Source organism: Octodon degus, unplaced genomic scaffold, assembly GCF_000260255.1.
Source record: "Octodon degus isolate 3935 unplaced genomic scaffold, OctDeg1.0 scaffold00030, whole genome shotgun sequence".
Taxonomy (NCBI): Eukaryota; Metazoa; Chordata; class Mammalia; order Rodentia; family Octodontidae; genus Octodon; species Octodon degus.
In genome coordinates, this window is record NW_004524606.1 from 15,460,824 (window position 1) to 15,479,058 (window position 18,235).

The 18,235-nt window shown below is 34.9% G+C and overlaps 1 protein-coding gene across 1 annotated transcript in view; it reads left to right on the top strand.

Moving 5' to 3' along the window:
- The window catches only part of Cntn6 (contactin 6), a 306,964-nt gene extending 289,990 nt beyond the window's left edge, over positions 1 to 16,974 (top strand). Inside the window, exons 17-22 of the mRNA XM_023713308.1 lie at positions 1,772 to 2,006; positions 2,116 to 2,231; positions 4,442 to 4,628; positions 15,039 to 15,151; positions 15,902 to 16,070; positions 16,877 to 16,974. Of these exons, the coding sequence (XP_023569076.1) occupies positions 1,772 to 2,006; positions 2,116 to 2,231; positions 4,442 to 4,628; positions 15,039 to 15,151; positions 15,902 to 16,070; positions 16,877 to 16,974 (918 nt within the window). The remainder of the gene's footprint in view (positions 1 to 1,771; positions 2,007 to 2,115; positions 2,232 to 4,441; positions 4,629 to 15,038; positions 15,152 to 15,901; positions 16,071 to 16,876) is intronic.
- Positions 16,975 to 18,235: the final 1,261 nt, after the last annotated feature.

Below are 18,235 nucleotides of genomic sequence, written 5' to 3' on the forward strand. Positions count from 1 at the left end.
ATATGTGTTTTTCCCATAAAAATTAAGAAAATCACTAATACAAGAAACTGTTGTCTTTCCCAGATTTCAGAATAAAATAATATTTTTTCTCTTCTTCTCACTTTCTGCATTTGTTAGTAATCCACATGGCAAGAAATAGAGACCAGCTCAGGTCATGCTGGTTAATGGAGATTTATTTTAAAGTTACATAGAAAGCAATGAGGACACAAAAAAGTCCCTGCAACCAGGCAGGCAGGTCAAATGTGGAACCTAAACGTCGTTCATCATTGTCCCGCACACAGGAGCTCTAGGGGACGGTCAGCCATGCTTGCAGCACTTTCCAGTGTTGACGGTCCCTCCTGCTTCTGAATTAGCAGCTCCCATTTTCTTTACTTCTAATTTTGTACCTGGCTACTTAAGGAAATTGCATCTCCTCTATCAGAGCTGCTGTTTCTATTTTCTACTCCCTTAGTATCCTTATTGCTGCACATTTTCTTCTTATTCCTGGCTCTCTGCTCACCTGTTGTGCCCTCTTCTACTCCTGGTTTAGACCCAAACCCTGTAAGTAAAAGAAACTAATTAGATTTGTTACTTATTGTGGAATATAAGACTGGCTCAGCAACAGAACACTACATAGGTGCCAAGCAAGATGGTGCCTTTGGTTCTGGGGCCGATACCTCGGTAACTAAATGTTGCCCAAAAGGCAGGATAATGCGATACAGTAAATGGACTCCAAGGCATAAAGAAAATCTCGGAAGTGGTATTGCAAACAATAAAGAATCAGAACATTAATTCCCATTGCTTACATCTTTATTAGCCTATGGAAACATTTAGAATCTGTTATAAGAATTCCTCCCCCCCTTTGGAAAAAACAAAATAAAAAGTCCCATTGCTTTTTTTAATTTTGAGTACAAGTTTGTTGTAATCAGGTGGAATTTTTTTTTTGTTTTTTAAAGTGAGTACAAATTAGAATTACAGCAGAGAAAATTACAAGTCATACAGAATTTTACATAACAAAGTAATATGAATTTCACAGTATTTGTTGTAATATAGTGTCTTCCAACTCCAGATGGAATGTTTATCCAAATTCAAAAACATATATTTCCTTTTCTTAGTTTATGTGATTAATTTTTTTTCTATTTGCAGTGTTATGGAAAAACGTGTATATTTCTATGTTACAATTTTACTATTTTCAAGTTTTAAATGTGTTATAGAGTTTGATCTGTATAAGTATTTGCAGTGTATTTTTATATCAATAAATTGCACACTGATATTACTACTAATGAAGACATATGCTTTTAAAAATGACAAGAGGCTTATGGGTTTTTTGTGAAAAAAATGTGTGGAGATACATCATATTGTACAGAAATTATATCGTATACATTTTACAAGTAAATGTTAAAACAAAATGTGTATATCCTTGGGAAAAAATAGTTGGTAAGTTAACTTTTTACTGAGTTTAAAAATTCATGCAAAATTATATTTTAGCTTATAAAATGCAATATTCTAAGCTATTTTATTATTATAAATTATGAATGATCTAGGAAAGAGATATACATATGTGAAACCTGTTTTATATTTGTATTTGAAAGCTTCAGTTGTGTATCTGAGTACCTTTTGTTGGGATCCTTTTTCTAATCAACATTCCAAACACAAGTACTTCTTGGTACCTCAACAAAATATAAATATTCATATTTGTCTCTGTAAAGAAATGACAAGTATCAATAAATGTTATAACAGTTCAATAAAATATATTTGCAAGTACTCAGTGATTGATTTCATTCTTCCCAAGTCAATTCCAGAAGAACTACAGAATGGAGAAGGCTTTGGGTATATCATTATGTTCCGACCTGTTGGCTCTACAACTTGGACCAAGGAAAGAGTAGCACTTGTGGAATCATCAAGATTTGTGTACAGAAATGAAAGCATCATGCCTCTCTCTCCATTTGAAGTCAAAGTGGGTGTGTATAACAATGAAGGAGAAGGACCCCTGAGCACCGTGTCCATTGTCTACTCTGGAGAAGATGGTAAAATTTTCAGCTCTGAAATGGATTTCCTGAGACTTTCTGCACATTTTGTATGTTGTTTTCCTTGCACTACTTTGTTAAAGATAGTTATGTCTTTTCCTGGTGGTAGAGCCTCAGTTGGCCCCAAGAGGAACATCTGTCCAGAGTTTTTCTGCTTCAGAAATGGAAGTTTCCTGGAATGCTATTGCCTGGAATAGAAACACTGGAAGAGTGTTGGGCTATGAGGTAATCTACATGAACTTTACTTCCCTTAGGAATGTTCCAACTCATCATACAATAACCTGCACAGCAGTCCTATGCCACTGAGCTAATTCTTAGGATATAGTAATAGTCACTATGAAGGCAGCTTCTTGTGGCTATAATACTTCAGAAAATATGCAAAAGTATTTGTATCAAGGCACAGTTCAGAAGGTTTCAGTCAATTGTTGTTTGACCCTCTGTTGGTTGACTTCTGAGAGACCATGGCAGTCAATACTGTGCATTATGGTGGGAGCATGTGAAATGACAGTCATTCACCTCATGGCAGGCAGAAGGAGAGAGACAGGAAGGTGCCAGAGTACCAGGAGCTCCATAGAGGGGGTATCCTCCTTGACTTAACTTCCCCTCACTAGGCCCTAGCTTCGGAAATTTCTGCCCCTCTGAACAGTGCTTTGGGCTGGGGACCCAGCCATCAGTGTGTCTTGGAGAACATCACAGACTCAAACTATAGCAATATGTAAAGTTAATGAGAGAAATGAGAAGAACATGATTTTTCCAGACATTCACAGGCAGACTAACAAATGACTGCCATTTTTCAAGGTAGAGTTTCATTTAAGACACATAACCTTTCGGGATCTGTTCCACATTCCCCCTATTATTAACAATAGTGAATTAAAATTTGTTAAGGGGTTTAGGTATCATCTTAGCTATTCTTACCATCATAAGTTTACTTTTTCTGACAGTCAAACAATTTTTTTTAATTATGCAAGTTACAGTTGTCATGTTTCTTGGGGGGAGGAAAGTCTAATCCTCCATAATCTCAAACCATAGAAGAATTTCACTGGGAAATCTGCTCAGTGGATTGTTTCATGACTTGAAAAAATGCAATCATCTAGGAAAATGGAGCTAAGTGATAGGAGAAAAACCCCACTAGATTCTCATGTGTCTGCCCCTTTTAGTTGATATAGAATGAAGTAAATCACATTTGAAGGTTTTGTTCTTACAAAGTTAAGGGATGAGAATGTATAAAGGAAAAGTCATTAATCACTCATTGTTTTTCAACTTGGAAATTCAATGATTCATAAAAATGGATCGATACAGCTTACTACCTTTTGAAGTTAGAATAAAAGCATTATTCTAAACATCTTTAATTTTTCCTTGCATTTTTACTTTTTGCATGAATCTTCTTATAAATACAATAAAAATGTAAAGTCACATGAGAAGTATCTGCTATTCTATGCCTAGAACATGATCACTCTTAACTTAATGCTGTTTATTTCTAATAAGTTAGCTCCTACCTTCTCTTCCTCTTAATTCCTCTAATCAATGGCTTTCTTCAGATTATTATTATTATTATTATTATTATTATTATTATTATTTGTATTCAGCACATGGTCTACAGGGTCTCACTGCGTAAATTGGATTCGTAGTGATCCTCCTGTTTGCAGCTTCCCAAGTGCTGGGATTACAGGCACGCATCACCATGTCCAGTCTCAATCGCAGTCTCCGTGTGCCTGGGAAGGAGGGGGTGGTGAGTGGCATGTCTGGGGATTGAATTCCTGGCCCTTGCATCTGCATAAACAGGCCTTATAATACCCTGAGCTATTTAGCTTGCTATTCAAATTTTTATAGCATTTTTCCTATATCAGTTCTTTGTGAATAGTCTACACCTTCACATGTATATGCTAACCTCCAAACCAGATTATAAATGACTTAAAAGCAGATAGTAGGGGCAAGCAAGATAGCTCAGTGGCATAGAGACTGCCTGGCAAGTTCAAAGTCCTGAGTTCATTGCCCATACAAAGCAAAACAAAACTGCAGAAAAATGGAGGAAGTGATTTTTATTTTCTTTTGTCTTTTTAAAAGGTGTCTAGAACAATGCTAATACATGATAAAGGATTAGAATAAGGATAGAATAAGTTGAATTACTAATTAAGTTGTGAGCTAAAGAGCTGTAAAGGAAGTGGTAATAGCAGGACATCAATATTAAAGTTTTGTCTGATGGCGTGGTCTATTTTTCTTTGACTCATATATACATTGCGTTAAAACATGTAGCCTTTAGGGAGCACTAGAATCCCTTTAATTTGGTAATTTAGAAAAAAAACTAAGCTCTCTGACTGTCACTGAGAGTGTATATTTACATACAGTATGTTTATTCTCTTCCTGCAAATATTAGAGAGTGGTCACTTTTTAGCGGTGGTATGTACCTTTTTTCTTTTTATATTTTAAATAATCAGGTATTATACTGGACAGATGACTCCAAGGAATCGACAGTTGGCAAAATCAGAGTCAATGGGAATGTGACAACAGCCAACATCACAGGACTGAAAGCTAATACAGTCTACTTCGCTGCCGTGCGAGCTTACAACACCGCGGGGACTGGGCCTTCCAGTCTCCCAGTCAATGTCACCACCAAAAAGTCCCGTGAGTGTTGCTTGTACTCCAGGGGATGGGAGACATCCACGAATAGAGACATGATGATTAACCTGTTTGATTCATTAACTGGCTTATCCCTAAACTGGAGATAATTATCAAAACCTTCAGATACAAAATAAATAAGCTAGCTTTGACCTTTCCAGAATTCCAAAAGAGGAAGTACTCTGATCATTCAGGTGAAAGAAGAATGTAATGTTTAAAAGCAATGGCTCTCGGGCCCTCCCCCAAAATGAGTTTAAAAAATTGACCTCACCATGTTATAGGGACATTAGTTAGGTGGTTAATGAATGTTATTGTTCATGTCTAGATGTCCTCCCAAAGCCTCATGCTGTCATGGAGGACTGGCCTTTCGGAAGTCCCTGAATCTAGAGTTTGTGATTGGTTTTTGATCTAGTACAGGGATTTAAAGTGGAAGTGATACCTGCCCTAGGGTGGGAAGCCTGTATACAACAAAAGGGATGGAAAGAGGCTTGCTCTCCCTTCTTGTCTTGTTGCTTTGGGTATCTTCTGCTACCATAAATAGTTGCCCCTCTCTCGTGCCAACCTACCTTTGGAGCCAGCAGATTATGGACTAAAACCTCCATCAACTATGAGCTGAAATAAGCATTCTATCCTTTAACCTTGGGATTGGGGTATTTTGTCTCAGCACTGAGGGTAGAGTAACTAAGATACTAAAGCTTTCTGAGTCTCACTATCCTTTCCTGTGAAATGAGGAAAAAATAAAGAAATGTATATCTCCTCATAGTTTCACTCAACATTGAAAATGATAATAAAAATGAATATATTACAGTAGAGGCTGAGTAAATAATTTTTTGTCTTGTTTTGCTTACCATTTGAAATCTAGACATGTCGTTATAGGGTATCTTATAGATTAGTTTGAAGCCCTTGTATCTAAAGATGAACTTTCTGCTCCTTCTTATCTTCCTTGATAAATTACATATTCAAGGTTTACTAAATAAAAGACCATCATTGATTGCTTCTTTTTATGAAATGTAGAATATGTTATTGTCTTAATTCCTTATGGAATGTGTCTTACTTCTTTGTTGCTGGGACAAAATACCTGACACTGGCAAGTTAAATGATGGAAGGTCTATTTCACCTCACAGTTTGGAGAAACTTTAGTCCAGAGTCCATGGCAGATCAGGCAGAAGGGAGCAAACTGCAAACCTTCCTCCCCTTTTATTCCATTAGGACAACAAGGCTTTTGAATGATGCCCACATCCACAGTGATGTTTCCAATATCCACACCCAGGTCTAAGGTAAACCAATTTAGTCCTCACATACCTTTAGTCTACATAGCAAATACCCTAATCCAGCATAATACACTCAAGATCCAGCCACTTTACAAAAACTTGATCTATCGTGCATTAGGCTTTGGGAGATATACACATGCAAGCCATAACACTACGTGCTGGACAATTTAGACAATATTCTGATTGTGGTTACCTCTGACCTCAGAGTCTTACATTGCTCACATATTCTAGAGTATGAGGAATAGTGATAAATTGGCAATGGTTTTATTATTTATAATTTAGTAACTTTAAAATGTATTTTTTGGACTGCTTAGTGTTTGCATATGCGTTATACGTGATAGATGAATATAAACTTTGCATGCTCGGCCAGGCAGCTAATCTGATAGCTGAGATGGCTGCTACGTGACAAATGGGTAGTTAGCATCGATGGTATGGATGCAGCGGACAAACGATCATTCCTGCCTTAGATGGGCCACAGCAGGACAGTAGGCAACTGCATTACAATGCTCACTATCCAATTTAAAATAATGAATTGTTTATTTTTGGAGTTTTCCATCTAATAGTTTAGATTGTGGCTGAAGGTGGATTAACTGAAATCATGGAAAGCAAAACTTTGGATAAAGTGGAAGTTATGATAGTTTCTAGAGTTTGAGGAAGACTGCAACATCAATCCACAGGCACTAATAAAGAGAAAAAGCCTAGATTGCCTAATGAACAATATATTTTTATTGCTATTTTACACTGAGTAAGAATGTGTGGTTGGGAATAACTTGATAATTTTTTTCCTTATGCATGAAGATCCACTTAGTTAACATGTCCTTGATTAAATAGATGTTATCTCCATTCTGTCCGAGCAGTATTCAGAAACTCCTGTGCCAATTCTGGGCATATCACTGACTCCTGACATGAAACAGAACAAGACATCCCACTTATATGCTTTAGTTTTTTGATCTGTTACATGGAAATTCTCTCTGCTCTCACTCTCTTCCTAAATTATCCATGAAGCAAAAATGAGGCACTGAACATGAGAGGACTGTGGAAAATACAAAGTGCTACAGAACTGCTGTGAAGGAAAAAAGCGAGCGAAAAGATTTCTAGGGGTAAAGCTGTGGACTACAAATGCTTGAGTGAGCTCTGCTTCAGCCCATCAAGCTCAAGACAAATTGGTCTCTGAATCATTATCAAGAATGAATTAAGTTAAGGTGTAGGCCTATTCCTCTTCCTGTTTTATTCTATGCGGTCTGAATCATTGAAGTCATTTCTAGATATCTGTATACATTTTTTTTTTCCTGTGTGGGCTTTTGAGGAGTAGTCTAGCCTTTTTCTGCTAATCTGCAAATCTGGGTAGAAATCTCAAACCAATCAGTTTTAATATTGCCCAGACATTTAGTTCTGGATGACTGAGAGGTGACAAAGTCACAACAACACTATGCGTAATTCACTTTCTATCTCTAGTAAAATCAAGATTGCTTAGGAATGTGTGGCAATGGTATTTTTTTAATCTCTCAGATTTGTTTAATGATAAACTGACATACATTTTAGGACAGTTATTCAGCCAAGACACAGGTCAGCTTTTATTAAACATAATCCCATTGAAAAGCCTACAATAGAGACCTGACTGAACAATTTACTTTTGGAAAAAAAAGAGAAATATTATACATATATGTATGTGTGTGTGTGTGTGTGTGTGTGTGTGTGTGTGTGTAAACTTTGAGAAAAATTTTGAATGTACATGAAACCTAAAATAAATGGAAATTATTTTGTGCTAACCCATTTCAGGTCTTTAAAAAGAAAACTTTGTTTTTGACATCAAGTTTGTTTAGTTGAGCTACTTGGTCTTAAAATAGGATAGGCTGAGATCATAAATTCAGCTTAAACACTGATAAAGTTATCGGTGGCTTGTTAACAGTTAACACATGATCAACTTATTAAAAGTAAAGATTATATTTTTTCAAAAACTAGTTTATCTAGAGATAATTTAGCTCAGCATGGAAATATATATATATATAATATGTATTATATATATAAATATATAGTAGATGTCTTTCATAATTCATCATTTCTCTTTATTCAAGCACATAAACAGAAACCCTTGTGGTTCCAAATATTTTCCATGGAAATTTAGTTCCAAGATTTCTTAAATTTAGCTTTCAGCAGCCTTTAAATTTGACTCTCAATCATAAAATAAACAACAAGCACTAAAGATTGAGAAGGTTATTCAAATTTCCCTCCTATTGTTTTTTTAATGCTATCTGAATCTGCAATTTTATTCTTTGATATTCTGTATCACTGACATTGCAAAATTAGGATAGTAATATTTTTACTGATGGTGTTAAAAGTTATCACAAACAGTATTTTAAACCATAGATACTTGCTATTATGATTGTCTAGAGTTCAAATGTCAGAGATGGGTCCATGAGTTGGGAGACACGACCCTAGCAAGCACTGTCCTATCTTTGGAAGACAGAGAGAACAGTTTGCTTCCCTGATTTTTATGGCTTATAGAAAACACCAATTTCCCATGGCTTCCAAATTCTTTTTCCATTTGCAATACCAGTAATGTGTGGAATCTTTATCTCTGTTTGACTCTGACCTTGTGCTCTGTGAGCTCAGCTCCAGTCCCAGTCCCTCTCATTGTCTTACCTGCTGCATCCACTCCTTTTTTTTTTTTTTTTTTTTCATTTACTCTTACATACACTAATGTCTACACTGGTAACCTGGATATATGTACTGATGTCTGCACTGGGCAGCCAGATACATGCACTCATGTCTACACTGGATCCCCAGTATGTACACTCCTGCCTACACTGGAAGCCTGGATATGTACACTCATGACTACACTGGACCCCAGATATTTACACTAATGTCTACACTGAATATGTCCACTCATGTTTATACTGGATCCCTGGATACATACATCCATGTCTACACTGGACCCCCAGATACGTACACTCATGACTAACTGGACCCTTGGATACATACATGAATGTCTACACTGGATCCCCAGATACATACATTCATGTCTACACTAAACACCCAGATGCATACACTCATGACCACACTGAAACCACAGATCCATACACTCATGACTACACTGGATTCCTGGATATGTACACTGATGTCTACACTGAATCCCCAGATATGTACACTGATGTCTACACTAGAACCTGGAGTAATACAGAATGATTTCTCCAGATTGGGGCCCAAAACTTAATTACATTTATAAACTCTTCTTTTACAGAAAATAACATAACACCAGATTTTAAGATTAGGATGTGTCTGGGTGGCCTTGTTCTTACTGCCATAGACCACTGACCACTACTGACCCTCCCAATTTTTGTTGTTTTTTCACATTATTTTTTTTTTACTTTTTTATACAATAAATCTAGGAGGTTTTGTATTCTGATTTCTAAACAGAGAACAAATGCTCAGTAAATTTTTTGTTGTGGAAGCTTTTACACTGACACATGACAATATGAAGTCTATCCCACAACCTCTGTGTTAGCTTATAATCTTTATGCCTGGCCATATAGTCTCCTTCCCTGTAGACTCTCAAATCTTTGGTCTAAATCCTCAAAGTTCTCTGGAATTTTTCTTCCTAAAATACAATCATAATCTTTTTTGTCTCCAAATGTAACTGTTTTATCTTTCTGAGAAAGTACACTTAAAAACGATGTTCTAGGTCTCTCGCAAGCTGTTTTAAAGTTCTTTTCTATCCCATTCTTTATCTAGCCCTGGTATCAGTAAACTCAGTAATATTTTGAAATTTAACACTATCTACATGCATTTTCTTAGTTTATAGTCTCTCTCATTTGCCTATTATCAATCAATCAGATGTCCTTTCTATTGCTCTATAATTGTCCCCTTTTATGTATGCACATTATGAAGAAAAGTTCCCATGGTTTTGGCTTATTTTTAAGCAGTACTGGAGTTATGCTGAGACTTTAGAGTGAGTACAAAGTGTGAGTGTGAATCCTAGCTCAGCCATATACCAACTGTGTGGTGGGTCTAAATATTTGATAGTTCTGAATATTCTTTCTCTTCTGAAAAGGATAGATGATGACACTTACTTCTGGACTTTGCTTAGATAACTAAAAGATATAACATACACTCAAGTAAAATAATAGCTTCCAATCAATAGAGGATCCGTGCATGGTAATGTGCACTATACTTCTGTAGAGGTGATTGCACATTCTTTCCATTCCTTAAAGTATGAAAACACAGCTATATCGTACTTTATTTCTATTTATAAATTTGTTGCAAAAATTTTCTTCAATGGTCATTGAAGGACATGAAAAGAATAGATGAGAAATGATTTAATGAAATACTGAAGATAGGCCTGACTACAAGAGCTATCTTTGCATTTAACTTTGATTTTTCATGTCCTTGAGATGACATCAAGATTTCCTCTAAATTGTGGTGAGGGCCCAAAATTCTGCATCCATCACATATTCAAACTGTCACTCCCTAGATTTTCAATCTCATGTTTGATCACTGGCTTTAAAGTCTGAAAAATCAAAGCATATGTTTATCAAAATCTCTGCCTATTTTAACTGGATAAGCTAAAGAAGAGGCAGAATCTTTTTGCAATGTGCTGATTCAGTCATCTAGAAGTAGTGCCACTCATAAGCCACACATATGATTAAGAGCTGGGGATCCTTACTTAGTTACTTACTTAGTCACTTACTTACTTACTTACGTACTTACTTACTTTATTTATTTATTTATTTATTTATTTATTTATTTATTTATGGAACTGGGGATTGAACTCAGGCCCTTGCGCTTCCCAGGGAAGCACTTATTCTACTAAGCCATCTCCCCGGCCCGTAGGATCCTTGCTTTATGCAACTTCTCTTTCAGTGGAAAAAAAAACTAAATCAAGAGAAGGGCAAATAAATGAAATAATTATAGATTATGAAAAAATATAATGATAGAAAAAATAGCATATATATAAAGAGAGAGAGAAGATAGAGTTAGAAAAGAAGAGGATTTCCATACTAAGAAAGCAATATATGCAAATATTCTTAAGTGGATTATGATTGTGAGTGTTGATGATGATGTATTATTTTTTTTATTTATCAGTAATCTGGCACTAAGTACCGTAGCTTAATGAAAATGATGCATTTCTAAATGCATCATCTCCAATGAAAGCATCAAAAATATTTGCATGATTTGAAAAAGGAAAAGAAAAAACTAAAACAAAACCCTGCTTATACATATTCAAACACAGTAACAGGAAGGATTTGAAACTCTTGGCTCATTTGAGCCTTTGACAGTGACTGACCAGCATTCTGTACTGGATTCCTCCTTGCTGCAAATACGCAGTCAATCCACATTTAGACATAAAGCAAGCATTAAGCTTTTATTCCCTCTTGCAGTTATGTTCTTTCTCTCTTACTCAAATGTCAACCCCATGCTGTTACTTAGAAGTGTAACATAAGAAGTTGTTTCTGAATTGAGTTCACAGTGTGAACTACAGTTGAATATAAATGCCATCTACAGAAAAATTGATTACAGGGAAACCATTAGAGCTATGGAGGGCTACTTTAATGTTGCTCTGTCATTTGATTAATAGAAAATTATTTAGTGTTTGGAAATTGCCTAGAAAGATTTTTTAAAAAGTAAAAATTGTTTGCTTGTTGAGTTTACCATTGAAAAACTTAGTACAATCCTCATAACATGTGTTTCTTATTATTCATATGACAGTTTTGATTTTTATCATACTAGAATTTTTTTTTCTTTTTTCAGAACCAGGGATTGAACTTAGACACTTGCACTTGCCAGGGAAGTGCTTATTCTACTGAGCCATCTCCCTGGCCCCTGTACTTGAAATTTTAATTTTGCTATAGACATTTTCAATCTACTTTAATAAGCCACATCAAACCAGACCTGCTAACAATAGTCACTCTAAAAGCCTAAATAATTTGTACATTTTCATTTGTTTTGTTTTGGTGCTAGATATATGACACTGCCAATGTAGAGACACTCGCAGAGAATGACAAGTGGTTATAGACCATAGGAACCTTCCAGCTCATTAGATAAGACTTCCACATTTTATCTCTTTTTTTTTAGACAAAGCACATAAACTTTGCAAGTAAAAGCCACATTATTAAATATAATCTTAAATACTGTAATTATTATTTTTAGGAAATGAATCATTTGCTAACATTGAAATTATATTATTAGTGACAAACACTTTCAACACAATTCAAAAATTGTCTGCCATACTACTACAGTGGAGAACTGATCTTAGAACAGAGAATTAACATTCATGGAGCTTGTGAACATGGAGCACCAACAAAGTGGAAGAATGTTTCGTATTGTATTTCCCATAGGTGAAGATTCTTAGGAATTAGGAGATATTAGTATCGTATCAAAGATAAGGAATCTGAGACTTTTTGAAAAGACTTGGAACTGCTTCATGTCTCTTTGTCCACAAAAGTAGATCCTTTCCATAACCTTCTCCATAGCAAGGGAATTAATGCATTCTAAGTGATCCATATAACTGTACCCTCTACCAATGCACTAATTCCTGTTAGAACTCTTCTCATTTTATGCTGATGGGATGAAGTGATTCACTTTGAAAGAGGAAACAAAAGTGGATATGTCAATGGCAAGGTCATTGCCAAGGTCACAGGCTCATCATCTACACAGCTGGTAAAAGTCAATTATTTACATCCTTGCTGATTTCTTCTCCAGTGGACTCCTAAAGTTGAAAATAATATTTTTTTTTCTCTGAAGCAAACAGTCACAGAAATAGATGAAGCCTTTAGAACACATTCCTCTTGGTGACATTGAAGAACTGATTTATAATTTCTTTGTATTGATTCTCTGATGCTATTAATGCCAATGCTTAAAGAATAGACATAAAAAAGAAATGTGTCCAGAGAGTATACTAGATACTACATCTGTGATATTTTGTGAGATTGTCTAATATTACTCCTTTTATAGCTGAATAAAAGATTAGAAAGACTCTTTGAGATAAATTGAAGTAGGACAGTTGCAAAATCATTACTATTGCCACAGGAGTCGACAGTATTATTAGAAGTAAAAGTACTAAGAGTCCTGCACTGAATATTTACTAAGCGCAGAAATTTCTGGTCTTTAATTGTGGGTGGATTTTGTATTATCAAGAAATATATAGGATGTGATCAATTCCAGTTGGTCTGAACATCTTATAAGTTTATGAATTGCTGTGGGTCTATCCATGCTAGGATCTGACCATGTGATTCTGACCATGGTTGTTTGGATCATAGCACAGTAGCCAGAGATTCTCCACACAACTCAGTGCCTACTGGATATTGCCTGAAAGAATCACTTGAGCAGTTTTCTTCAATAAGTGATTGCTGCCATTTTTAAATGCTTCCTGTGTCCCAATAATATTGTACTATTGACTAGTAATATAGACTTGAAGAAGACACATGCCCTTGAGAAATTATAGAAGTGCATGATGAAGAACAATGGTAACTCAGGGTGATAAATCCTTAACGAATTGTAACTGAGCCTCATAGCACAGGGGAAAATATTTCTCCATCTACCACATGCCAAATGTGACACAAGTGACAGTGAACAACAGTGATGTCCCAGTCGGTGTAGGAATGCAAGCAAATGTATTACAGCACAATAAGAGATAACCTGGATGGACCCCCATTGTAGTCTCACAGTTATTTTATAAAATAATAAGCAAAATTTATTTCGCAACTTAAAAGAGACCATTTTCATTTCCATCAGTCTTATAATGAGTTAAATATTATGCTCAGCTTTACCCATTCAGAAAGGATACCAAAAGCATCCGCTTGGCAATTTTATCTTTGCTTCTGCTTTTTAATTAAGTTATTGCAGTATTCTCCTATTTTTTAAATCTCAAAACTAATTATGTGGACTCAAGTTGTTGAAGACAGCATGTTGTCATAGAGAAATACAAACTAAAGATAGAAAACCAAAAGACCAGAAGTCTTATTTGACTCAGCCATTTATTAGCTGCATGCTTTTGTATAATTAACTTATCAATCTGATATCTAGGTTTCTTATGTGTAAATTTCTCTAGTTGGTCAGAATCCACTATTTAGTAGGTTGTTTGTAAATCCTTCCTCCTTTCCTTCCTTCCCAATATCTCTCTCCTAGAAAATGCTAGTTTTATGAAACCTGTATCACCAATTTGTGTGTGTGTGCATTCAATATATATACTGTATACTATATCATATATAATATCTTATATATAATATCAGTATATGTAATATATATATATATATATATATATATATATATATTTAAACCACTTCTCAGTTTCTTGGTTCTAAATAGCTCTGTTTATATTTGATGACATGTATCACTCTAACTTTTCAGCCCTAGTTGATTGCACGAAAATAGAAATTTGTCTAAGTCAACTCAATCAATAACTTTCTCATAGGAATTCTACCCAGCACTATCTCTGACTAGAAATTTCAAACACGAGATATTGTACGTAGTTGTGATCTCCTCTACACATAATGAGAAAGACTAAAAGCCCATGATAGCATGAGCATGTACTAGATACTGCTATGAGAAGCCCAGAGGGGAGGAATGACTTGGTTGTAACACTTTTGTTACTTGAAGTTCTGCTGCATTCTGTTATGAGTTTTAAGAGATACTCTATATACTTAAGAATCTATTACAAATATTTTCCTGAAAGTTCTTAAGCTAATTGTGTTACAGCTAAACAGTACCAGCTAATATGTTAAAAAGTAAACTACTACAGTATTAGAATGAACACTACTGTACTTGCACACATAAAAGAATTGAAAACTAAACTTGTTAAACATGCTCACTAATTGATAGCTAAATACAACAGTAGGTAATAGGACCTACATATATTAACATAGAATAGAGTCAACAAGCCAACAACCATTATATATAAATTACTACAGGACATTCAGTAAGCCATTATTAATTCATCAGCCTATCATGAGAATACTCTCCCAAACGACCTGAATTTGCATAAATTTGCTTACTCTGACTAGAATTAATATATTTCAAATGTTATTAAAAACACTTAGTTCCTCCTATGTTAATCACTGAAGATTTATATTTCCTTTTCATGTTCATTTATCAGACAGTGCACATGAATTAATTCATATTTATTTGGATCTTTGATTATCTTTTAAAGCTCCAAGCCAACCACCAGCAAACATTGCCTGGAAGCTGTCAAACTCTAAATTATGCTTGAACTGGGAGCATGTAAAAACTATGGAAAATGAGTCTGAGGTTTTGGGCTACAAGGTGAGCATTTAGTTTTCTCTTAAAATTGCATGAATTATGTTACTGAAGAATTAGACATGTCACAACCATACAGAAAGCAAATTTTATGCCCATAAAAATATAAAAATACTTTTATACAAGAATGTCTGAAAATACCAATGTTGATTTTAAATTCTTTTTTGAAAGATTTTATCATCTAGTCCCACAATACACTGTGATATATCAAAATAAATTCAAGAGTGTATAATATGTATTCTCCCCCAAGGCTCCCCTTGCTGCTAAAAGATAATGGTGCATTATGGATAGTTGTAATGTATAAACAATATCAAATAATATATTCCAATGGAATTTTTATAATATAAGCTGCAGATAATGTGGTTCCTTTACAATTTAAGAGGGAATCAAACCAGCAAATACTCAAAGCATCTCATGTCTATCAACGGTAATTGTCATCTTCCACCTTTGGAAGATGCATATATTTAGCCTCTTGAAATGGATCCAAAGTAACCAGCAATTTTTACTTAGCAAGCACAGGAGATAACAGCCTCCAGATACTTGACTAACAGAGATTCATCTATTCTTATTATGGAGAATGTGGTCAAAAGATAAATCCTTTTCTTAAGAGCGAATTGAACAAGAGTCATCACAGCGTACTGTGTTCCATGATATGTGTAGATATAATGAAATGCCTGACCCTGTTCCATAATAGCATCTGAAACTTATAAAGGCAACAGAAGGGTCCATCTTCATTTGATGAACCATTTTATTCAGATTCTGTATCGGCAAAACAGACAGAGTAAAACTCATATTTTGGAAACAAATAATACATCAGCTGAGTTGCTGGTTCCATTTGAAGAAGACTACTTGATTGAAATAAGAACAGTCAGTGATGGTGGAGATGGAAGCAGCAGTGAGGAGATCAGGATTCCAAAAATGTCAAGTAAGTTGAGTCGCCATGCTACTGTAAACTCTGAAGCTCGACAGCTGTGGTATGAAATCTGCTCTTCAATAAATCTTATTAAATGTTAGGTGAAAAATAAAAGGACTGTTTCCATTTTCAGCTGTGAGTCAGAGATGATGAGCCAATTTTCTTTAAATAATCTTTCAAATTTTCAAACTCATGTATTTCAGTTTTATGTATCCTCATTTGAAGATAAAGGGGACAAAGTTTAGCCTTAATGCATGATTTTTCAATTAATTCTATTGGCAGAAAACCTAGTTTTTCCATAGATTTCAAAGACTTCTTAGGGAATGACACATGGAAAGCCTGTGTACATGCACCTTTCTTTCTATAAGCATGACAGACACTGCCTGTCAACCATGGCATTCATGTGGAGCTGAATTACTACCTTCTGACTTTCTCAATGAGGGTCTCCAAGCAGGCAAAAATCAGTCAGCCAGAGTTACCACATAATAGTAATTTACTATTTTGATTTAGAGGAACTACTTACTCATCTGACTGAAGGTACAGGGCACTAACTCCACCAAGACTGGCAAATTTGAATCTGCACTTCAGACATGCTTTATCAAATTTGGAACTTGTATTTTGTGCATTTTATTTAACAGACACCCTAGGGCAGAGAATAAAAGCACTTCTTAAAATTAAAGGTAATATAAATAAAATCAGTATTATATGATGAAAGATTGGAAGAGAAACATGAATATGTATTTTGTAATATGAAGAATTAATCTAGAAAAGTATTTTCATTTTATCAAGATATTTTGATTCCTTTTTATGTTTTGCAGGTTTGAGTTCCAGAGGAATTCACATCTTGGAACCTAGTGCCCATTTCTTACCAGTTGTAACTTTGTACTCTTTTACTATTGAGCTACTTATAAGATGAAAAAAAAAAGTAAATCTACAAAAGTTTTCTGAAATAAATCATTCTGTATATACACCCTCCAGCCTCTCTCATAAGGGATATTCTTAATACAGACTTGTTTGGAAAGAAAAAATGTATATTATTAAGAACTTGTAAATATCTGTGATACATTAATAAAACAATTTTAAACACTTTTGAATTTTAAACTTCACTTGTGATTATGTATGTCCAAAGGTGCCAAATCAATTTGTGGACAAATAACTGTTGAGTCTTTCAAGTAACTTAAAGAGAGAGTATGCTATAAATAAGTCCCATGATAATGATTCATAAAAATAGGTTTGAATCTAAGTGCTTTTTAATATGCTCAGGAAATTTACCTCAGTGTTTAAAATTTTTACCTTAAGTCAAAATAAATTGTAATTAATTGTTTAGAGTTGGGATTCAGCTATTATGAAGGTAATCTTTTACCTCTTATACAAGTTGGAAAAAATATTAAAATTTTGTTATTATTCATGATGATTTTTTTCAGCACACTTGTCAGAAGAGCCAGTAATGATTATGAAGAAAATGTTTGGCAAAAATAGTAAAAACAGCACCCACGCTATCATCTTCAGACAATTCTGACACAGTAGAAAAATTGCTCATGGTAAAATTTACTCTTTTACTGATTATATATCATAGTAAGTTAAAGTTGCACAAACAAGACTCAGGTAATTAGTACAATGATAGCATGTGACTTGATTATTAGAAAATAAAGGAGTCTGGGAGCAGAATTATTTGATCAGGTTTTCTACATTTTGGAGATAATAATGCTACATTAAGAAAGATTTAGAAAGATGTGTGAATTGACACTCTGGGGTGAACCTATTTCAGCCAGTGGCCTCAATTCTTGTAATTGCACAATTTGGAGAAAGCTTAAAGTGAATGCTCCTCTGGGAAGTCATCTATTCTCATCACAAAAAGCCTTGAGGATTCAGTTCCTGATGCAGTGCCTCACCTTCCAGTCAACCTGGCTTGTTGTTCCTGGAAATGGGAATAAGAACAGGTTATACTCTTCTTTTTTTTTTTTCTTTTGGCGGAACCGGGGATTGAACTCAGGCCCTTGCGCTTACCAGGGAAGCACTTATTCCACTGAGCCATCTCCCCGGCCCCCAAGGTCATACCCTTCTGTCTTCTTAACATTTATGAGTGCTTAATTATGTTCAAGGTTATTGGAACTGTTCGTGCAACCTACAAATAACACAATCCTTAAAACTGACTGATATTTGTATTTCTAAGCTAG